Below are 25,186 nucleotides of genomic sequence, written 5' to 3' on the forward strand. Positions count from 1 at the left end.
TGTTATGTATTGCATATTATTGCAGTCTGCACTTACCTGGCTCACGAAATACAAGATTTTTGTAACTAGTTAGAAGCAGGCAAGTCACATTAGTTTAGCAGATGATGATACGCTTATACAGCATAACTATCCTATTTAAAATTTCAACTTTTTCACATAGAAATGAATATTAAGTTAGAAATACTGCAAAATTATTTTTATCTAATTAGCTTCCACTAGAAGAAAAAAAAAAGGATTGAAATCAATGTTATTTTCCTTTTAATGCAGAAAGGTACTATTTAGTTCCCACAATAACTTTTTATGTTTTTCGCACGAGAATATATTGGATTCTTGCTGTCATCACTATTATCTGCAATAATTAAATTCTTTACCACCCTAAAAAACGATGAGCAAAACATGCCCAAATTTTTTGCATAAGATGGGCTCTGTTTTGTTATTGTTCTTCTCGAGTATGGGCACCACTCTGTGTCATAACTTTGGATTTTTAAAATAAAAATGTAACACTCAACTTTGATTACATCATAGAGATTTTTAAAGAGTCGGGAAGGCATATGACAAAAATGTATGTGGAGAGGAAATGAAGGTATTTTCTAGAACTATTTATAGCAATCCAGTCATGCTGAACTGATTGTATTTCCTCCTATATTGAAAACGCACAGACAGCTGCATACAAAATAGATGTCATCAACTTTCAACTTACATCCAATGCAAAAAAAAAAATAGGTAAACATACGTGTAAGTAGACTAACATTGCTTTCAGTTTACACCGGGAAATAAAACCTTACTGTGGCCAAATCTTGAAACCAACAATTTGTATAGATAATCATATATCCCTGTGATATATATTCATGTATAAGAACGGCTAAAGATTAGGCTCATTTTCTTGAGAACTAAATTATCACATTGGTACTATATTTATTTTAATGAAAGCACTTAGACGCAAGTAAATTGTTGGCAACATGAAGTTGTTTTTTATTTTTTTAATTAAAAGAAGCTGTAAAGGGTAATTATAACCTAAAGTTTCCCCCAAGTGTCTGGAGACTGGCCAAGAGCTATTGGTTTCTGTAAGATCTAAGTCTTATGAACAACAGAAGCTGAATTCTGAACGGGGATAGCTAATACTTTCCATTGTGTCTTTGATAAGTTATGCTTTTTCTATCTGTTTACCTCTTAATTTTAAAATATGTTAGCTTTGGGGTCAAAAGGGCACTCTAATTTGCATGGAAAAATGAACCTAGTGCACAGGCCACCTGAAATCAGTTAGTTCAAAGGTAAATGAAAGACATATTTGGTCGCTCTCACATTTCCTCTCATGTTCTAAGGCATTAAATGAGGATTTAGTTGCAGTGGTTCCATCATACGCAATCTTCAATGTCCTGCAATTCCCCTTTGTCAAGAGGGCACGATCATGGAAGATACTAAAACACCTGAAGTGAAGAAGAATACCAGGATACAAGAATTAAATGGTGTTACGAGACTGGATCAGATATTCAACCTTTTTCAGCCTTTTGCTACTCTGCCTACCTGTTATTTGGCTGCTTGAGGACGTCCACTGGAAGATCTCACAGAAACACGTCAAGAACCATGGAGCTCTGCTTCACTTGATTAACTAGACGTTTAGCTTTGAATCTTTTCAACTTTTATACTATATCAAATTTATCTCCAGTGCACACACTTATTTTAATCTAGGCTATTCCTTCAATTCCCTGTCCAGAAAAGAATTCATTGGCAATAGAAAAGCATATACATATGGCTTGCTGGAGATATTTTGTTCAGAAGCAGGTGGTGCACATACAGCAAAGATTTAGTAGTGTTCCATAAGGATCAAGTCCATAGTCTAGTATTTCCTCTACACTGTGTAAGCAGGGGAAAAAAGGCAACAATTGATCCTCCCACACTAAAATAGGGACAGAACTTAACAGGGAAAAAAGGTAACCAGACACTCAGTTTACAATAAAATAAATATAACAAAGCCTCCCCCATCCGCAATGCTGTTTATTCAAACTGTATTTATTTGATCTATCTACATCAAAGTTTACATCAAGACCTAAAAAATCCAAACACTTCCACCATGACCATAGCATGGATTATGCTCACTGGCAAGAGAACCTCAACAGTTTTACCAACAAAAATAATTGTACACAAATCCATTTTGGGAAATTAGGAAGGCCACAGACATGACCCCAAACAAACACGACCCTAAGGTTTCATGGAAATCTACAAACTGTTCCTGAGCTTCTTCACCATGTCTCTTAGAAGAGTCCATCATGCTTAGTTTCAGGGTGTATAGTAATATGTACAAATGAGATGTTTCCATTTAAGAAGAAAAATTACTTTGTATTAGTTAGCACCCCACTAGAACATCAGGAGCTTAAGAATATAGAAAGCTCTTCCTTTGGATATCTTTAAGTGTACAAGCTGAGACTCTTCTATTTGTCTTTTCTTAATAAATACATCAGAAGCTAGGAATACGTAAGAGTAGACAGGATTTTAACAACTGGCAATAGTAAATGCCCTTCAGGATATTTCTGCCTCTGGTTGACTGGCATTTCAGCACGTTTCTAAAGCAGCGAGGGTCACATTACTTACCCTGATGACCTGCACATTGTACCTCACAACCAGGTTTCATACACATCATTCACTTTATAATTCAGAATATGAGTTCCCAGTTAGAAGTGTTGTTGTTTTGGAGAGTAGAAGAAGGACAAGGACTATGTTACATTATGTTCTGACCTTCAGATTATTTCTGGAGGCAGTTTATATGGCATTTATCTATTCAGTTATCTTAAAGAACACATTCAAAATCCCGACCTCTCAAAAACTATCTGCTCTTTTCATTTCAACACCAGTTCTGTTCTTTTGGGTGGTTTGACAGTAATAAAAAGCATCCCAGATACACTCTCAGAGTAAAACTAAAAGCAAAAGTCAAACAACACCCCTAGAGCAAACTAGCGATCATCTGCTTGCAGTGTGTCAGCATAGCACATGGTTCAATCCTCTCAAAAGGGTCAGAAAACACTGGACTTCTGAAACACTACATCAATACACTGGTCCTTAACACTCCAGGTATCACATCGGGACACTTATTTTCTGCCTGTGTCACTTAAAGTAGCATAAAATTGTTGGTTGCTCTCCAGTTGGCAAAGGTAATGGAGGGTATACACAAGGAAAGTCATCAATAGTAGAATGGAAAGAGACGTTTTCAAGCAAAAGCCTCTGAGAATGTGTTCACTTGCACCTCATGTTAAGCCTGACCTCCAGAGTCAAGATCAAAAGTGCCTAGACATGTTCTCACCAGAAATGTCTTAACTTCATAATTCATTCCCTGCACAAGAAGTTCATTGACTTTAGGTACAGAATGTAAGCAAACAGATGGCTTATACTGCCAGGAATGTGCTGAAGACTTAAAGGAATATAAACCCAGAAGATTCAGAAGTTTCACTGGACCCAAGGGAGAGGGTAGAAAAAAGAGAGAAGGGAAGTAGCAGACAAGACCACTTACACATATCACACCTTCTGAAATAAGAACACAAAAGAGCAACACAGACATCCTTAGCTTTCCATCTGATTCATCACACAGAGGTTAGAAAAGCAAGCATTTCTTGCTCAAGAGTAGCTGTTAAGAAGGTCAGTGTAAGATCTGCAGCTGAAAGGTACCTGCTGACATTAAGCAGGTTATGAGCCTGTATTGCTTAACCAGTAAAAGATACCGTAAAAAATGAGGGGTCCTTTAAAAAAAGAAGAAAAAAAAAAAAAACGCTTCACCTTTTTGTTTTAAAACAGACGACTGTAAAAAGCCCAAACACTGCAAGATAAATTAGCTTGGGGTATAAGGATAAAGAGTGGAGCAACACTATTGCACTACGGCCCTGATCAGCCTTAAACCAACTTCCACAGCTGTACTGTGCGCTTCAGGTTTAAAAAAGCAATATGCAGACAAATAAAATTTATACAACATTTTATAATCTGAAGTTCTCAGTAACTTCTTTTAATCAAACCTGAAATCAGAATGTATCAGAAAGCTTTTATTTTATTACTATTATTTTACCTAGAAGAAGATCCCATTTCTTTTACCAGCCAACGTCGTCAGCCCTAAACCCCCAGGGGCCGTGCCCCCCCAGATGTCTAAGCTGGCAGAAGAAGCAAGGAACAAACAAAACGCACCCTCTTCCGCCCACCAGCTGCGCCTGCAACACACCTCCCAGCAACAAAGTAGGGCTTATTTTAATCAACTTTTGATCGATAATGAACACGTTCGTGGCTGTGACAAGTTGAATATCACCAAAAGTATGATCCTCAATTATTTTTCTTTGAGTTTCCCCTCGTCTTTCTTCTAATAGTTTCTTAATACTCCTTAAAAGGTAATTTAGCCTAATAGCAAAGACTCACAAGTATAGAATTTGACTGCTGTTTAATGCTATTTAAAATGAAAAGCATATTATAACAAACCACGACTCATTATCTTCACACAGTACGCATATTTTGCTATCAACAAGATTAGAATGGGTATGATGCCTGGAAAGGCATACTCGAAACAATAATCTAAAAAAGCAGCTGTCTCAGAAGCCACAAAATGCATTAGGGATCTAAATTCATTAGCTGTCGCTTCTGCACGTGAACACAAGCGTCCTGGATCTGACCGGGAAGCAGCTTAACTCCCGCCTCCCCCACAGCATGCTCCAGGCATAACAGGCACCATTCCCCTAGAAATTAAAACAGGGGGAACCAGAACAGATCCCGCTTTTCCCCTCACCCTCTAACTGGCCCACTCAAGACGCAATGGACCTGAGATCTGGGCAGCATAGTCTGAAGGTATTCAAGCTCCTGCCTCCCACAGGGAGGTCAGCTGCACTTTAATTTGCTTGGGGCACCTTTCTCCCCTTCCATTTGAAGCTGGACCTGGTTCACCCAAAAAGAAAAGGTTGCCTGGGACAAAGGTAAAACAAATCAGAGAGCCTGAGCCTGATGCCTAAGAGTTGACAACACACTCTTGTCTCACTGCTTTTTGGGGTTTGGTTGGTATTTTTTCAACCTTTAGTCACTTATGGTTAAGAAAAAAAAGTGCACACTCTCAACACACACAGGCTGGGGAGTAGAGACCAGTATTCCAGTCTCCTTACTCCCAGATCACTGCAGTTCAATGATTAATGCAGTATCAGAGAAGCTCCTACATCTTGCATTATTGAAGTAGAACCACTGCACAGCCAATATAAAGAGTGAAGGTCCTCCCAACCAGACTACTTTTGACTTCGATGCTAGAAGATGTGCATCTGACTGTGCTAAGCATATGCAGAACTAGACTTGAGGTCTCCAGCTTCTCGGATGAATGCTTGAATAAGCACAAGTACACACCAAACATATTTCAAGAAGAACATGCTGTAACTTCAGATTTTGGTTTCGAATCAAGTGGACAGACGTGTTTGATGTACGGCACCTTGATTCAGACACTTCAGCTCCAGAGCATACCAAGAATTCAAGCTTACTGCCGGTCTCTGCTTTTGCCAGTGGGTCATTTTAGGCAAATATGCTTAAAACACATTTCATAAAACTGAATTTCAGAGATGTTTAATTCTACTTCTTGGTTCACTCCTTCCTACGTTTTTAAAACACAGCACACAAGTTGGAAACTACTACCGGTTCTTTCCTGGGTCGCACCTCTGGTTCACTCAGTGGCAAAGCATGAGTAAATTTTCGTAAGAGTTGGTATATCCAACTGAAGTTTATATTCAACTGGAGTCAGTATATTAAATTTTGTTTAAATCTAAGGAAAGCTCTTTGTGCATGTCTTTGTAACAGTGTTGACATAACTTGTGGGTTAGGAAAACAGTACTAGAAAAAAAAAAATAATCTCCTCCCTATTTTTGTCTTGTAATGAAATCTTCATTAGTGTGCATATTTAATATCCATGTTTTAAAGATAATGTTGGATGCTTTCTGCTATATCTTTGCTAATGCTTTTGTAAATCAAATCTTCCTTAGTCATAGTCATAGCCTTCCCCTTCTGCAAGACTTAAGGATGAAATAATTCAGAAGAAATTATGTAGGCAAGTTCCCATTGAAAAAATAAAATGGCAAAGAAATAGCCCTAAAGTCCCATTCCCTCGCCCTCAAAAAAAATGCAGTTTCATACAAACTCAAGGAAAGATAAAATTAATCTTGTGGGTTTTAAGTTGTTACTCTCCCTTATTCACCCTGGAATAGGAAAACTATGAGCTTAAATTCCTGAACAACTGCAGTATATTGCTGGTCTAGACAGGTCTCAGCAGAAAGAGATTTAGAATGATACCGTGTAACAGCAAAAATCTTTTGGGGACTTTGGATCATTTGAAGGAAGCTTACCCATTTTAACTGAAAATTGAGTCTACTGTACATGTTTAATGGTGGTCACATGCTCAAAGACCTCATCATTAATCTGGGGGTGACTGAAAGAGAAAGAAAAAAAACACAAAAAACCCCACCAAAACAAATAAACTTCACCACTGACAACTTAATACTACCAATTGTGGGAGCTCTCTCTACAGTTTGTACTTGCATTGTTATAGACAAAATACAAAATCCATATTCACATAATCCATATCCCCCACCTTCACCCAGACACCCTGACAAAAACAAGAAGGAAATTAAGAGACTGTCTACATCTGCCGAGCGTATTTGAAGTCCCACGTTTATCTGAACCCCTGGGAGGGGGAAAGACAGAAACACTCACACTGTGTCAATATTCCTGAGTTAAACTCACTTAAGCTTCTGAATTATTTTCTGTCCATTATCATTTTTGCCCCATACACAGTTTTTGTAGCAAATACCCATGTAAATTGACGAAACAATATACCGAATTAAGACTGTGATTACATCCTGTGATGTACATGGTTAACTGTAATAACAGTAAAGTGTGCTAATTGCTAAAGAAACAAACTGCACAAACAAAGCAGCCCACTACTTCTAGGAGGTCTTTGCATTCCTCTTTATTTTTTACTATCATGTAGAAGGACATCCCCATGACGATGGGAATAGCACTAGAATAATTTACTGAAAGGTACAAAAACTACAAAGTCAAGTGATCATGGTCACAAAAAATGATTACTGTATAATTTCCCCAGCAAGCCATGGTCAATGCTGTGAGCAAACGCTTTTTTTTGACTGAAGGAAGAGAGAATAATTTCAGAACTGACTCCACGCAGCCCTCATTTATGGGGGAAAAGCAGCATGAAAAAGCTGAAGATCATTCAGCTGTGTGAGCAGAGATCAGAAAGCACATTACATTTCTGGCAGACACCAAAGATGTGTTATGGCAGAAATAGATGAAATAGCACTGAAGTTCAAAACAATTGACTGGATAAATCATCTATATCCTTTAATTTCTTTGGCCCTTACTGAAAAGTACTTAACCTAGTATATCAAGTAAGAACAGTTAAAGAAAAAACACCTTTATGCACAAGGTGACAAGCCATCTTTCATTTTTTAAAGAAAAGCTTTACACTTACATTACTAATTCATATTGAGGCGTGACAAGACTGACTTGAAACACTTGTGAAACATAGAGCATAACCTTCTTGAGTTTCTTTATATTACCTAATTAAAAATGAACACGACGATGTATCTTTAGCAAAGTAATTTTTCTTCTTCTACTGAAAAAAATGCGCAAAAACATTTCTTTGCCAGAGATGGGGAGGGGTGAGCGTAAAATCAGCTTGACGTAAGTTTTCTTTCAGAGAAAATTAACATCTGTAGAAATCTGAACAACTCCAACCAGACAGGCAGCAATGGCATGGGCGAATGACTAGGGCTCTCTTTGCAAAGAATGATCTTCTAACTATGCCGTAAATTGCTGCAAGGGGGACTTCAACCTGAATTTATCATTTGCCAGAGTAGCAGCTTGCACTCCTGCAACACATTTTCCACCTCTTGTTTTTCAGTTAGCCCTAGCTGTAAGTTCCCCTTATATAGGAAAATCAGACTTGGGCTAAAAATATATTATCCTATCTTGAACTATTTTTTTGCATCGTAAAGCAAAAGAGCTTTTAATTCTAAAAAACATATAATGACCAGCATATTCTGGGAAACAAAGTTTACAACCAGCACTTGAAAATCCCTACTTTTACACTACATTTTGCTATTTTTACTGTTTTACAATAAGCAATCAGTATTTTCCTTTCTTATATTCCAACTGCAAATCGCTTTAAGAGTGCTATATGGACCGCTAGACTAAGGCCCTACTACTAGAGAGTAAACTACGATGTATGGGAGTAAAATTGTCAGAATCCAGGTGTCCAAAGTAATCACCCTACTATAAGCCAAGGTTAAAGAATACTATGTCGACTATGTAAATACATCACTGCAGAGTAGTCACGTTCAAGAAATGCCTTCATCTTTTCTGAGGATAAATTTCTTTAAAAAAGGGGATTTTCTTACTTCAGCATATCCTACTTCCATTACTATTTGCAAGAGTTAAAATCAGTAGGACCAAACCTCTCAGGAGCAGTTTGGAGACCTGGACATGTAGAAAGTGACTATTATACATCAAGTCAGAAGGCAGTTAATATGAAAAACAGGAATGCAACTCCAACCAATATTTTCTTAGAGGGCTGGCAGCAAACTGTCAGACGCATGTGTGACCTCAAAACAACCTTTTGCCAGATGCCTCTTTAACCTCTTACAATTACGTCAACTTCTAAAAAGACTGGTACATTTTACCATTTTCCTTCTTTGGTTATGCAAATTAAGAAGATGTGCTTAAAAGACAGATTGAAAATGTTTGGTTCTGTGCATTTTTGCCTGTCTTAAATAAAGCTCTCTAATACAGCAGCACATTCTTTAATTCCTTTTTTCTCCCCAGAATTAAAACTGCTATAGAAGTTAAACAAGAAGTCTTCATCTTTCTTTTCTCCTCCTTTGAGTCAATGTTCAAAACCAGGTAACTTTTTGAGATAGCTGTGAGTTAAGGGGCCAAGACAATATTCAGCCAAAAGAATCAATAAAACATTTTTAATACTATTTACCATTTTTAAGTAAGTAACTTTTTTTTCCATAAAAATGTCATACATCTTATGCTGCAATTAATAGAAGCCAACACAATGATTCATATTCAGATTAAAAAATAGCCTGCATGCAAACATTTTAAATAGGGCATTTTTGCAAATTAAAAAAGAATCAAATACATAGCAAAGACGCATCATGAATGTGTTTCAGGGGCTAAAGCCTTAGAATGCAAAAAAAAGAGAAACGTAATGAACTGAAAAATAAGTAGGTCATGTATACTAAGGTGCTAAAAATACTAACATCTGATTTGTGGCTGAGAGAACTATTTTTAAAATCTAGAGGTGTACAAGTAAATTAAGAATTGAACAGTCCTTTATCAACAAAAACATGCTTTGATGAGGCATTAAAAAAAGATTCTCTGTGGTGTACAGAATCCAGGAAAAAAAATATTTCCTTTAAGAAATATACCTCCTTATACAGCAAAACAATGAATTTCAGTTGTTCTGTAACCCAGTTCCTTTAATCTGCATAAGAGATGCTGACTGAGTTCACTCAACCAAATCACTACTGGCTTTCAGAATACAATCAACACATGCTTTTCAACAGTATTAATATAGCATGAAGCTTGTGCTCCTAATTATTCATGTTTTTGCATTCTGTTTTTTCCCCCTGCTGTAAAATATGCAAATTTACTTCTTTGTGTTATTTAGGTCCCACATGGGCCTCAACAGATCTGTTTGGAAGGAATTACAAGCCAACATCTAGATACATGCTGTCAACATTTCAAGCTTCATTATTTTTATTAGGTTGGAATGCCATTATAGATTTGATATTAGGATTTAAAAAGCTTTTTATAAATCTGCCGAAAACCCACAGTCTAATAAAACGGTGTACTGATAATTACTACTACTCCACTTTGTCTGTGTGTGTGCATGAAAGAGAGAGAGAGAAAAGCCTTGCAACTCTTGAATACAAGAGAAATCCCCATCTAGCGGTACTATTGAAAAATGCAGTTTGTTTTTGTGCAAAATTAGTACCCAAGAGGATTAGTTTGACTTCATTACTGAATGAAGGGTAGCCATTACCTCCTCATGCAACTACGGATCAGTAACAGGAGAGGACTTTTTCGTATAAATTCCTCTTCCTCTCTTTTCAGTCAACTCTCTAAATTCAACACCCAAATGAGCTACTAACGATTTTTAAGTATAAAACCCAGAAAGCAGCCCTTCAAGAAACAGGTCACTTAATGTCTTGGTATGCATCAAAAGTGTTCACTTACAGTGGATAGGCTGACACATCTAAAGTATTCTTTAGATAAAAAATGTTTAAAGATTTCTCCAAATATCATATTATTATAAAGTTAGTATTAAATACTTCTGAACTTAAACAACATAATGAAATAGTAGCTTAGTTAGTGGAAAACTGCAAGGTTGGAAGTAACTACACAAGCACTTACTGTTATATAAAAAAATACATAATATAAGCCCATTGATGCAGAAAGTGAAAGAACATTGAGACACTGCTTTTTTCCAGCTGGCACAAAGCCTTATGCATTTCTTTAATGTAAGAGTATATTTTAAAATGCTGCAGCAGCCCAGCCTTTCTTACTAGCACCGCTAAAAGCTCCTTAAATATTAATGAAAAAAACAACGTAGAAATTCACAGGAATCTACTACACATTACTACCAGCTCCTAGAAAATAAACAGCAGCAGCAACACTAAGGTTTTACAAATGTCTTGATGCATTTAATTTTTGAAGTGTGTACGCAGAGTTGAGAAACCAAAAAGCTATTTGAATTGCAGTAAAAATCTAGTATGGGTAGTCCTTTGATTTGAGATATTCCTTTCACAGCATACTCACTCGTTTAAGATTGTAAAACCACACATTTCTCTCAGAAGCAAACATTTAAGAAGTCCTTAAAAAACATATGTAGAGATCTGTATTACTAAGATCCATATGTAAACAAATAGGTCTTTATTACATGTTGCGTGACAGTGGGGGTGTCTCTTAATTCAAATATGCAATTTATTCAGTTCTTCCTTCTACAACAAAACATACCCCAAAGACTATTTGGATTGCATGCAGAACAAATTCATATCAAAACAAAAATGGGGAGCTGAAGGGGAACAAATATATGTAAAATTGCTCTTCAGAAAAACAGATTCAAGATTTCCAGAACTAAAGACTGACTACTGTTGATCATTTCACATTTTACATCTCCAGCACAGAAGACTTCCTGATTTGTTAAGCATTTTATTTTGCAATATAAATGCAGTTAACAAAGGAAAACATTCAGTTGGCTTTAAATCATACTTTTCACAGCTGAGTGAGATGCTCCTGCCTAAAGATGAGGATGATCCCATATGAAGGAATTATAATACTGAATGAACTTAATAATACACATACTGAATACAGCAGAGTAAGGTTCATGTACCTCATTTAAGATAAAGCCAAAGTTCAAGTGCCTTGCAGAGATTAGCTCAAACACTGTCATACCTGACCACCAAAATTTTGAGATAAGAATATCTGCTATCATCCATCTTAATTTATCAAACTCAGGTACTCTTTTTGCATCCTGTTATGTTCCTCACTTTGTCTCAGCATGTAGTAGTGATGACTTCTACAACACCTTGCTTCTTGCCAAAAAATTCCTGAACTTTCCACCTTTCACCTAACACCAGTTCTCTTCTACTTTCTTAATAATGAAGAAACATTTGCCTTATACTGTATTTCATCTCACAGGATGAAAAACAGTAGTTCCCACCTCCTTTTCTATGAGGTTTTAGATGTTTGTGTAAGTCTGACCACGTTTGTTCTGTAGAGCTCCTTCTCTTTAGACATCAGCATTGAAACAGAAAGTACACGTTGGTTAATTTGACTGATCCAGGACTCATTTCAATACCACAAGTCCTTCTCCTTATTGGGGAGAGACACATTTCTTGTGTCTGTGACAATTTATGTTCTCTTGAGAGGAAACATAGCAGGCAAAAATCATGCTTGCTCCAATAGTGAGAAACATAACAAAAAAGTGTTAATCCAAAATTTGCTTATTTTGCTTAGTTCTAGATGGCCTCCAAGCATCTAGGAAAGCACAGTAGGAAAAAGGGAGGTTTACGGAGCAGGAGTATATCTTCATTATAAAATTCCTGCCGACCCTTCTCGCCATGGCCATACCCTCCCTGCATCTGTGACAGTCACTCCACTCTGACAAGAATCCCATGCCTGTCCTTTTTTCCTTGGGTACTTACTCTTGAAACTTTGAAAAACTCTGCACCAAAATAGTTGATTCTCAGCAAACAACCTTCAGGTGACAGTCAAATGCTCACTGTAAGTTAATACCCCCTACCACCTGTTAGAGATCTGCACCTGAGGCTAAGAGCAGAGCTCTCACGTAACAAGCCATTGGTCAGTATTGAAAATACATGTTAATTTACATCTAAAAAATGAAACAGGAAGCTGTCCAAAGTTCAAGGAAGAAACAAGTTACAAATCAGGCTTATCAGCACCAGCAACTGAGCTGCTTCTCTAAGCCATTTACTCCATTCCAATTTACCATGTAAAAAGATCCCTGAGAGAAAACAAAACAGAACCCAACAACTCTTAAATCCCTGAAACAGATTGGTCTTTAAAACACAATTTAAGTAAACAAAGTAGACTTGAACTCAGGCAGGGTCAATGTCTCAGATCAAGAGCTCATCAGAAAACCGTGTTGCCTCTCAGACACTAGTGAGAGACAACACGATACTGGCTGTCCAGCCCTGAGTGCACCACCAGGCTCAGCATCCCCTTCCACAGCCTTGGGGGTTTGGCTGCCCGTGCTCACAGCCAGCACTGATGCAGCCTGAGCACGCACATCAGGATCTGGGCAAAGAGCTGCAGGAGAAGCCTCATCTCAGGTCCCTGGTCCTTGCACAAGCCACCCCACGGGGATGCCTGGCCTGTCCATGCACCTTGGTGACCCCAACCCCCTGACTTGACTTCCCAGCCCGGCCTCAGATCTGCCTTGTCGCTGAGGACTTGTCTGGACTCTTGGCTGACCCTGGTCACCATCACCAGACCTGCTCTGCTGTCCTTGTTTAGGCACCATGGGACTGCAACCCTCGTCAGCAAGGCCTCTGCCCGGGCCCCTGGCCTCCCGGCACCCTCGCTCGGTGGCAGGCTCACCTGCCTGGCGGACCCGCTGGCACTTGCTGCTCCCTCACATTAGCTTACTTCAAATATTTCTGAAAAAGTAACTAAGACCCTGCACACCAGCATCATAAACTAAAACTGAAAACAAAACTTACATTCAGCAGTATTTTTTAAAGATAGCACACAGAACAATATTCTGTGATAAGTGATTTTTTTAATTTATTTTTTTTTTCTTTACAAGGAGGGCAAAGGTACAATGGAACTGGTTGCCCAGAGAATTTGTGGCTGCCCCATCAGTGGAAATGCTCAAACTCTGCCTGAATGGGGCTTTGAACAACATGATCTAGGGGGAAGATGTCCTTGCCCATGGCAGGGGTTTGGACTAGATGGTTGCTAAAAGTGCTTTCCAGCTCAAACCATTCTGTGATTCTATGATATTTCAGTTGTCTTCAAGCAAAAAAGATTCACCACCCACCCCAGTGAAACCATCAGCACCATGCAGATGTTTGCAGTTTCTGACCTTCTTGCAAAACAATCATGGGAAGCAGTATTGCCATCTCAGTTTTTCAATTCCTCATCTTGGACTGAGATTAGGACTAGCAGTTGCATGCATCTTTGAGATCTGATAGGAGATTTTCAGCTGTGTGCCAGACCAAAATGCTGGCACTAACCTGTGGTCTTCTCTGTGGCTAGCAACAGTAGGAATGGACGGTAGGCTGGAATTTATTTTCTATTAATAAAAGCCACAAAACATGAGAAGTTCCTTAAAAACTAATCCCCAAGCTAACTGAAAACTTACTTGTTTTCTGAATTCCAGCATTCAGAATGTCAACTTTAAAAACAATTTGTGATGATCAGGCAAACCTCTGAAACATTTTTCGTATTTCTGCAATTGATTCAGTCATCAAAACCAATTGCATGTGTTGTGCGTATTTCATAAGCCTCTTTTTCCTTTTCAGAATAATAGTTCTGCTTGTTACAGAACAAGCAGCACTTTTACAGCTTCATGAATGACCAGTATCTGGAAAATAAGTGAACTGGCAGTTAGATATAAAAATGCTTTAGTCCCTGGTAGAAAATTACATTTTATATTTATTTTGTATTAAGTGAATTATGGAATTTTTTTTCTTGACTCCCACACATGCAGTATTTGCTCCAAAAGGTAAAACAGAGCATTTCTTTCAGCTGCTATGCTGCAAAATTGGTTTTGTTGCTTCTGGTGTTTTTAAGAATCATCTTTATAGTCAAAGAATAGGTATTCAGATATTGAAATTCCAAATGCATTGATATTCTACAAGCAAAAAGAAATTTAAAGTATCACAATATATAACAGGACTTGGAGGAGTTAAGAAAAAAAAAAGAAAACAAAAAAAAATTATCCTCAAGATCTGACAGGGTGATAGCTCTGGTGGATCTTTCTCAATAAAGTGTTGAACCTTCTTCTCTCTTTTTCAAATATTAGATGATACAGAAAGATATTAAAATAATCCAGTATTGTTAGGAAAATCATCTACATTTAATTGTGATGCTCAGTACTCTTACTACATTACTGAATAGATGTCTTTCATACTTTAGTGGACATGGCATTTGATTCTTTCTTTATGAGTCTCATTCAGACTTCCAGTAAGACTCCTGGCTGCCCTCATCAGTGGCGCATGGTGTGAACAATCTTGCAAGGGGTTTGTGACAGTCAAGCTCACCTGACCACAACAGTGGAAATCAGGAGCAGGCATCCCTTAAGGATGTATTTTTCCTCTTCTTTCTCCAGGAAAGGAAAGCAAAGCACTTCCTCTCATGTCCACAGAATATCAGCGAATTAGGCTTTTGGTTCTTATATGCTTTGAATGAAAGACTGGGTTTAGGAACCAACTCAAAACATAAGAAATTAAATTCTCACTCCCTTTAAGAGTGTTCACTGTCTACAGCAGTATTCACACTAATGGTCCTATAACCCTACTGAGACTTGCTAAAGTGCTGGTATTCTAGAATATTTTACACCTAAGTTTAAGAAAGCTTCGGAACCTCCCTTCTGCGTAATGAAAAAGTAACTAGCAGTATAGCTCGGCATTGTGGGGTTTGAGGGTTTTTTTGGACTGCCACTATTCCTAAACAAACAAAACTTCTAGATAACTATCTACATAAGTGCTGAACTCTAATTCTGCAACTACATCCATCTAGCAGGACAGTGATATGCTCCGCTAACAAGGTTGACAGCAATTCCTTTGCCGAGTAGAAGTTAGTAAAGCTGAAATTACAGTCCATTTTGTTGCAGGTTGCTAAATTTACTTCTGTCTGAGCAAAAAATAATAACAAATAGAAATAAAATAAGAGAAGATTCAAGCAAAAATTCATAGTTCTTAAGTTTATATTTAACAGATTAATTTAATGTGAATTTTTAAGAACAAAGTTTAAATAGTTACTGACAGCATTTCAGGAAAAAGGAATGAAACTAAATTGAGTGCAAAATCAGAACAAGCAATTGTGGAACATAAGCAGTGTTTGGGCATAGATCTCCCTGCCTGTTACAAAATTCAAAACTCTAAATGGTCTCCAGACTTTTTGGGGATGACAATGTGTCTCCTTTGAGCCTTCCACAATGCAAGTGCTACAGTGATTTGATGTAGCCATCAAAGCCAGTGCAGATGAATAAAATCTAGTGGAACACAACCATTAAATATGACAACACAGAGTCACAGATGTGAAACCACATTTGTTTTAATGGAGAACTATTACAAAGAATATAAGTAAGTTCTCCTCAGAAAGAGTTCCAATATTCTCTCATATTGTTAGATTTTGATAACGTAGAGGCTTTCTTAACTTGAAAATGCTCAAGAAGGAGTAACACTTAAATACAAAAACACTGTAAGATTCCTGATAAGAAGTCAGTACACCAGAGCAGTAGAAGCTGAATATTGATGATGACAGATTTACACGGAGGAAAACACAGATTTTCAAAAGAGGAAAAAGAAAAGGATGAGTTACAGCAGGACAGCAATAAATTCTTTATCTTCTGCATCCTACATCCTACAAGACTATGAAAGAGCTTGATTCAAGCTGCAAATTTAGCCAGTTCACAGATAAGTACGCTTCAGATTAGTTTTTGAATAACAAAAAGACTTTGCAAACCCTATACTGCTTAATTTTCATCAAACTAAGCAAGAGTCAGATTCTGAGACAGAAAATCTACATTCGCCATGTGACCAGAAATACACAGATGCTTCTTGGCTTCTAATATAAAAAGACTTTGGGGGAAACACTAAAAGGAAGGAACCTGAAAAAAAATCAGTCCTCTAACGACTGCAATAAGATACTCTTTTTCCACAACTCTTATCATAAAGCTAGAAGCCTCAGCTTTAAGCTTTCTTGTTTTTCAAGGACGTAACTTCTCTTTGCTCACAATATGAGAGAAAACCAAGAAACTACATTTTCAATGCTCTTGAATAAGAGTTTATACCTACGTAAATAAAACTTCAGCTATTTAGTCCAAATGATGGGACTAGGACTATGAACTCCTTCAGGAAAAGTAAGAATTCTGATCAATTTTTATCATGGCTTCCCTTAACATTTCATTTGTTCTAAAAATCTCAAAGAAATTTTTACATTTCAAAGATGGTAAGAATCACTTTATAAAGAAGTACACTTACCCACAATAACAAATCCATCTGCTTCTCTGTCTGGCACTGTAACCTTCTTTGAATCTTGACTTTTTCGGAAGAAGCTGAACATAGCCTCTTTTTTTTTTTCTTCTAAGTCGTTATCTAAAATGAAGACAAAACAAGTAAAGTAAATATAAAATAACAGAATCTACCATAAGAAGTTCATACCATGTCAGAGGCCACATACATGATATTACAGATTAATCTTTTTTACCAGATTTGAAATATCAGGCATTTGTATGTCAGACAGATTACCTTGTTGGTGTAGCAATTGACTTCAGTAGGCACAATGAGAGTGTATAAAAGTCTTTTCTATAAAGTTATGAATGGAATGGAACAAATGAAAACAAAACAAAAAAACCCAAACAAACAAACCCAAAAAACCAACTTCAAGCTTTCTAAAGGAAAGTGAAAGAAGGAGACTCCCTTCAGCATTCATCCAACCCATTTCCATATTTTTCTGCTACTTTGAATTGTTGTTACGCAAACTTTCTCATCAGTTCTAAAGCATCTAAGCCCAAAATATGATCCTATAGAAAATGCAGCTTTATAATGCAGGAATACTTGAATGAAGCAAATTGCACTAGAAATTTTCAGTCTTAGGTGTCTATGCATCAATTAAAAAGACCAACCCACCCACCCCTACAATATCAACATCCTATCTATTTTCACTTTTCCAGTTTGTGATCTTAGAGACAACTTAACTCTTGGGTGTATTTGATCAACAGTTACCATGGATTCCCTTAAAAGAAACTGCAACAAAATCATATGTTGGAAATTTTTCATAATGATAATTCATTAAAAGAATCTTCCAAAGCAGCTAAGAACTCTGAGCTCACAACAGCTAGAACACAACAAGGAAACCAGTGGGATAAAAACATTAACTGCAAAAGATTATGCTCAGTATCTCTTCTCTCTCAAGACTGGAAGATTACATAGAACCAATACTGAATAGCTTAAAAAGGACAAATTCATGTTAAAAACCCCATGAACATTAGCCAAAAAATAGGCAGTTGGGCCAGCTTTTACAAAATTAAGTCCTATGAACAAGTCCATAAACACGGACACTTCATGAAACATTCTTCTAAGCAAATTCTCTAATTATTTTGAACTTTAAGATGTAGATTCGAGGAAGTTTCTCTTCTTCCAAGAAAACAGCATGTCCACAGGAGGGCCACAAAGATCATCAGAGGGCTGGAGCACCTCTCCAATGAAGACAGGCTGAGAGAATTGGGGTTATTCAGCCTGGAGAAGAGAAGGCTCTTGGAAGGCCTTATAACAACTTTCCAGTATCTGAAGGGCGCCTGCAAGAAAGCTGGAGAGGGACTTTTTAAAAATGCACGTAGCAATAGGATGAGGGGTAATGGCTTCATACTGGAAGACGGTAGATTTAAATACTAGAATAAAAATTTTCACTCTGAAGGTGATGAGGCCTTGGAATAAATTCCCCAGGGAAGTCGTGGAGGCCCCATCCCTGGAAGTGTTCAAGGCCAGGCCGGATGGGGCTTTGAGCAACCTGGTCTAGTGGGAGGTGTCCCTGCCCATGGCAGAGGGGTTGGAACTAGATGATCTTTAAGGTCCCTTCCAACCCAAATCGTTCTATGATTCTATGAAAAGTTACAAGAAAAGCATTAGAAGGAAGCTCTTGTGAAAAACAACCAACACAACTATACAAAGCATGTATTCGTGCATTCGGCTTATTAAGAGGGCTACCGATGTATCACCACCTACTTTCTATTTTCTACCTAACTGGCACCACTGAATGCAGTAACTGGGAGTCTCCCCAGCCTCCTACTGCAACAGCAGCTCTGTCCGTAGCACTGGGACAATGAGAAAAGGAAAGAGGCACCACAGCAGTAGTCACCCTGAGAAGGTAGGCTTTGCTTTAGCCCCCAAGGGCTGAACTCGAACCACTGGCCAAGGCCAACCAATGGAGCAGCCTGTGGTTTGGCTGCAACACAGCGTGTGTCAAACGTTGGGAGGAAGGTTTAAAGAAAAGTACGTGAAGATCTTCTCTACTAAAATACCAATATAAAATTGGGAAAAGTGGAATAACGTAATTTCAAGTTTGAAGTAGAGTTTGAGCAGCAGAATCCTGATTTACTTTGCAGACACCAACATTTAAAGAAGGGACTGACAAACCAACAGAAATGTCTAATATACACCTCCAACAGAGAAAAGGAATCCAGTCTAAAGAAAAGGGCTGTACAGTGTCAAGTTTCAATAACATCATTTCACGCTAAATTTAACAAAGAAGAATCTAGAAGGTGTGAAAGAGAGAAGAGTGCTACCATATAGTGTTTGGATTTAAAAAAAAAAAAAAAAAAATAGATAAAAATCTTGGATTCATTATTTGCCATAATTCCTCACTTCCCACCCAAATATTCATGGTACCATAGGCAAGAGTTTTTTTGCCCTAGCCAGTTACACGTAGCAATTAACTGCACAATCAACACTGTCTATTCACCAGATATAAACGGCCTCATACTTTGCTGTTACAAGCGATAGCAAACACTTCCACACTCCAGATCACAGAAAGTCCAGTACAAAGTGTAAGCACTGGCTTTCAGAAGCAGTATATAAATAGAATATGGCAAAAGCACCAACGATTCAAACCGTGGCCTGATACCTGAGACTTAAGACTGAATACCCTGCAGGCTGGCCTGCTACTGCTTGCTTATGCTGACGCAGTGCCACATCTAGCAATCAAATAAACTACACTCATGTACACAAGAACAGAACAAACCATGCAGTCCCAGGTATGCAGCAATTAAAAAAAAAATGCTATTTATCTGCACCTCATTCCTTTTTGCTTGTTTTCCTACCTTACCACGTGAAATACTAATATTTCCAGTTCTGTGGAGATTACACAGTAGAAACTCCTAATTACCTCATTTATTCGTTACCTTCCCCCACACCCAGGCTCAACACATGGCGCCAGCAGCATATTCCTTTTTCAGCCCTCAGGGAATAAGTCTTCTCCTGCTACCAATTAGGGTTGTCAGTCCCATAGCTCAAGTGGTAAAAACCTGTGCTGTAATGCTCAAGAGTCAGGTTTCTGCTCCGATGATGTATGAAGGAGAGGCAGTTGTGGAACAGTTTAAAATGCAATTTAACCTTCATCCTAAGTGTGCAACAACAAGAAGCAAAATCAACTTGATGTGTAAAATCTTACAGATAGCTTTGATAAAGGCTCAGGTTCCAGTCAGCCACTTCAGGTGCCAGAGCTGCAGTTGCTCCAATCGCACTTTTTTCTCTTTGAGATCTGCCTTATTGTACAGTCTTCAGCTCTATCACATAGCGTTCCCCTTCCCTTTCTTGCACAAAGAAAAGCATCTTAATCAGTATATACATGGCACAAAAGAGTTGTACAGGAAACCACATATGTCACCTTTTAAATGCTGCATATTTAACATACCTAAACTTCACTGCTTAAAGGACAACAGACATTTCAATTCAGAATAAATTAACAATCAGTACAATTTGATCTAGCCAAATTAATGTTACAAGCACTTTCACATACTAGATTTTCCTTTTGTTGACAGAAGGCAGCCTGAGTGTCCCAATATTTTCTAAAACCCACAAAATTCATTTTATCTACATACACGAGGCTTGATCTTTACTTTGTAGTTTTCAGTTTCTGAAGTAGCTTTAGCTTAATTCAACTGCCAGCAGTATTTTTCAAACAGAAAACAAAACAAAAAAACCCACACATCCTTTTGCTTGAAGCAGAAAACTAAACAAAGCAAACAAAAGTATGCCCTAAGCTCAGGCCTCAAGTTCTTACACTGTTAAAACCACTGGTCCAGCAGTAAGAAAATAGCATTTGTTGTATTTTGTGATTGTGAATGTTTTGGAGGTGGTAAACAATCCACATATTAAAAAGACTAACGTGCTTAGTGAGGCTGTTTCCTTCTCTGGGTGTTCACCACTTAGAAACAAAACTTGTGTTTGTAGATCTCACAGGTCTGCGTACCCAACGTGGAGGAAGGAGCTCACCAACTACTATGTGCAGTACTTCAGTACTTTTGCAGAACACAATATTAAGTTTAAAGTAAATAACAAAGAACAACTAACAAAATAGAAAGGGGGCACAAACAAAAAGTAGAGCTGTATACAGTATGGCACAGGTGAAGGGAAAGCTGTAGACAAGCAATGCTGGGACATTTGTGATATTTGTTCTGGAGAATTTTATCAACTGTGGTACTTCAAAAGTAAACATAAATCTCTCCAGCAACAGGAAATGCAACCACTAAATTACTTGAATTACATGTTAAAAACAGAACAAAGCCCCTGTCCAACAAAGAAACACAGAGTTGAATGGAAACACTCATGCTCTTGAAGATAAGAACACAGTTTAAGCACTTGCAGAATCAGGCTGGAGTTTTACTACTTGTAGATAGGATGAGGTTTCATTTAACAAAAGCTGAGAAAAAATGGTTTCCACCCAAGTTTCATTTCAAAGTAAAAATTAAATTTGAAGTTTGTGGAGCTGGATGCATGGTCACACAGACTAGAGAAAAAAGCACTTAGTTGTGGTTGGTGGTTTTTTTTTTTTAAAGCTGTCAGCACAAAATCACAGAAAATACACCCACCATTCAGAGATAGTACCACGTTCCGGCAGTAATTTCTACTATATAGCACAGCACTTTTCCCTTCCAGATGGGATTAATTTTATTTCTATAGGAGACCTGAAATTGAATTCACTGCCTAAAGATAAAAATCTCCCTTGGTAGGAATATGCAATTCCCTTCTCCTCATGTTTCCCCCTCACCAAAAAGCGAACACAATTTTTTTCTTTCTCCAATCTCAATCGCTGATAGTTAAGAATAATGCTTTTGGCACCACTTCAGTCATTAGCAAGTAACAAACTGTGAACTATAGCAATTCCATAAGGCTGCAAAAAATACTTTGTCTTTCTATGAGGCTCTGAGAATATACGTGGGATTGGACAAAGATGAGTTACAGAGCTACACAAAGGGGTTAATTTATTCCTCCTGCTTTTTGTCAGTCTCCTTTGACAAGAAGTATGGGTGACCTTTAAGCCAAACCAATACCTTAAATCCAATAAAATTTTTCTATACAATGAAGATACTAGCATATTTAGTGTTACTTTTAAGCTTTTTCCTGTGTGTTCACAAGTGACAGGAGGAGAAAGGTAATTTAATATTAAAAACAGCAAAGATGCAGACTAAGATAAAGAGAGGATTCCCAGGAATACTGCAAAGCAGAATTGCAGTGGCACACCGGTAATTACGTAAACGATGCAATGAGGTCAAAACAAGATACAAAACTGACCTTAAAGAAAGAACCAGAATAATTTCACATCTAGCGATATAAGCTATATAATCTATGAAAGGAAAAAGCAGAGACCATCAGAGCAATTCTCTCTTCCATATTAGCATCTGCTGTGATTCACCAATAAAGCAGCAATCAGAAAGAGAGTTAGATGTTTACAGCCCCATACAACCCTGCTTATGACATGAAAACAAACAATTTAAGAGTAAAGAATATGCATGTTGAAAAGATTTCTCTGTGACACCAAAAGAACAGTTTAAAAGGTTTTGGCCTAGTGTAAGTCACTACGTGAAGAAAAAAAATATGACATATCATTTCTTTTATCTGGCATTAACATTAGTCATATTCTTTTAGTTTGTGCTTCTTGAAAACAGAAGAAAGGAAAGTAAGCGTCAAGAGAAACACAAATACCTAAAAAAAAGTATATACATGTAACAAAACACTAACAAAGACTTTTTTTACTTACATAAAATGGGAATATTTAAAGTTTTCATAAAATTTAAGGGAAGCAGAAACACCAAGAACTATGCAAACCGCATTACCATAGTATAAAAACACTTAAAGATGCTGAATCATAAAAAAATCAACAACAATCAAGTCAGACAATAAAAGCATAGGTGACAAAGGCAAAGCCAGGAGTGAAATAACAGTACTCAAACTGATGTCAACTTTCAAAATCCTGAAGAAGACAGAAAATGCTAAAATAGAAATCTAGGTGTTTGTTATATACAATACTCAATAGGTTGAAACCTTGTTTCCCTGCAAACAATTCTCTTTTGACCGCAAACCTTCAACAGCTGCTAAGCACAATACAGAAATATTTCTTTAAGAACTTCCACAATGTGTTTTTCTAATAGCTGACATTGCAGACAAATAGCCCTAGAAGAGCCAATTTACAGTAGTCTGCTGCATCCTGCTCCAACTGTTACATTTATGAGATCTCTCCTTTAAAGTCTCTGAAGATATGCTAAGGAGATGAGGATGTTCTCTTCCAAATAAACTACTGAAAGGGTGAATGGCGTAGTGACACCGAGGAGATGACAACCAGCTAAACCCAACTGAAGATATAACCCCGCAGCACTCTCTTAAAAAAAAATTGGCGAGCTTGTTGAGTTTCCGGAGCCACCACAACACTAACCTAGCCAACCAACAGAAACGTTTGTACTGGTTAGCAAGCTGAACTAACCCACAGCTGGTCAGAAGAGACAGCCAGCACATCAGTGGTGTTGGGATTGCCCTTTTAAAGCCAGGGCAGAATTAGATTTTCTCAAGTATTTCCTGAAACACCAGTCCTGAAACGGAAAGGAAATCACAGAACCGCAGAATGGCTGAGGTTGGAAGGTACCTCTGGAGGTCATCTTGTCCAACCCCCTGCTTAAACAGGGCCCCCTAGAGCTGGTTGCCCAGGACCATTTCCAGACGGCTTTTGAGTATCTCCAAGGATGGAGACTCCACAAGCTCCCTGGGCAACCTCTGCCAGTGCTCAGTCACTTTCACAGAAAAAAAAAAAGTATTCCCTGATGTTCAGAGGGAACTTCCTGTGTTTCAGCTTGTGCCCATCGCCTCTGGTCCTGTCACTGGGCACCACTGAATAAAGGCCGGCTCTGTCCTCTTTGCACCCTCCTTTTCAGGTATTTATATGCATTAATAAGATCCCCCTGAGTCTTCTCTAGGCTAAATAGTCCCAGCTCCTTCAGCCTTTCCTCATATGTAAGATGCTCCAGTCCCGTAATCATTGTTGTGGCCCTTCACTGGACTCTCTCCAGTATGCCCATGTCTCTCTTGTACCCAGAACTTGGACCCAGCACTCCAGCTGTGGCCTCACCAGTGCTGAGCAGAGGGGAAGGATCACCTCCCTCAAGCCACTGGCTACACTACATCTAATGCAGCCCAGGATACCATTAGCCGCCTTTGCCACAAGGGAAATTGGGAGTAACCTCTCCATGCAAGGGGCAGTCATGGAAAACACAGGGAAAAAGACAAGATGCATGGTGAGAGTGCCACATCCAGATGCTTGCTCTGTCTTAAGTCCATCAGTCTCTCTGACCGTGGGGATCAAGTACAAGCTCTTTAATGGTGAAATTAAATTAAATTAAATTAAATTAATAGAACAGCACAGAATAGTACAGCTGGAAGGGACCTACAGTGATCACCTAGTCCAACTGCCTGACCACTTCAGAGCTGACCAAAAGCTAAAGCATGTTAGTAAGGGCATTGTCCAAATGCCTCTTAAATACTGACAGGCACGGGGTATTGACTACTCTGTAGGAAGACTGTTCCAGTGTTTGACCACCCTCTCTGTAAAGAAATGCTTCCTAATGTCCAGTCTAAACCTCCCCTGGTAAAGCTTTGAACCATTCCCATGCGCCCTGTCACTGGATAGCAGGGAGCAGAGATCAGCACCTCCCTCTCCACTTCCCCTCCTCAGGAAGCTGTAGAGAGCAACAAGTCATCCCTCAGCCTCCTTCTCTCCAAACAAGATAAACCCAAAGTCCTCAGCTGCTTCTCACAGGACATTCCTTCCAGCCCTTTCACCAGCTTTGTTGCCCTCCTCTGGACACATTCAAAGACCTGAACATCCTTCTTAAATCACAGTGCACAGAGCTACACACAATACTCAAGCTCAGACAACACCAACACTAAATACAGTGGGATAACCACCGCTTTTGACCAGCTGGTTATACCCAGGATGCCGTTTGCCCTCTTGGCTACCAGGACACACTGGGGACTTACACTGAACTTACTGTCAACCTGCACCCCCAGGCCCCTTCCTGCAGGCCTGCTCTCCGGCCACTCCTCTCCCAGTTTATACTGGCGTCTGTGGAAACGCCTGGGTATCACAGTTGTAACGCGCAACGTGCCGAATGTCAACTCCGGCCTGTAAAACAAGCGATGGTTAACGGAGACCGGTGATGGCAATGCTTGGCTTGGACAGCGGTAACCTGAGGGGAGGGAGTAGTTAAAAGGCGAGGCAAAACGGCGCCAGTAGGGGAAGGAAAATAAGAGGTAATTTAGGAAAAAAGGATTAAATGACAAAATATACATGGGATAGGGCTAGAAGGGGCCGCGGCGGGGAGGCCGGCGGGGGGGGCTGAGCCCCGGGGAAGCCGGGGTTCCCCGGCTTC

The 25,186-nt window shown here is 38.6% G+C and overlaps 2 protein-coding genes across 2 annotated transcripts in view; one reads left to right on the forward strand and one right to left on the reverse strand.

Moving 5' to 3' along the window:
* Window positions 1-16,833, reverse strand: part of LOC104295588 — a 104,091-nt gene extending 87,258 nt beyond the window's left edge. The window contains exon 1 of the mRNA XM_009895358.1: window positions 16,752-16,833. Coding sequence (XP_009893660.1) covers window positions 16,752-16,833 — 82 coding nt within the window. The remainder of the gene's footprint in view (window positions 1-16,751) is intronic.
* A 7,917-nt stretch (window positions 16,834-24,750) lies between these two features.
* RPA3 (replication protein A3, 14kDa) overlaps window positions 24,751-25,186 on the forward strand; it is a 3,820-nt gene continuing 3,384 nt past the window's right edge. The window contains exon 1 of the mRNA XM_009895359.1: window positions 24,751-24,918. Coding sequence (XP_009893661.1) covers window positions 24,751-24,918 — 168 coding nt within the window. The remainder of the gene's footprint in view (window positions 24,919-25,186) is intronic.

Source organism: Charadrius vociferus, unplaced genomic scaffold, assembly GCF_000708025.1.
Source record: "Charadrius vociferus isolate BGI_N301 unplaced genomic scaffold, ASM70802v2 scaffold31, whole genome shotgun sequence".
NCBI classification, from domain to species: domain Eukaryota; kingdom Metazoa; phylum Chordata; class Aves; order Charadriiformes; family Charadriidae; genus Charadrius; species Charadrius vociferus.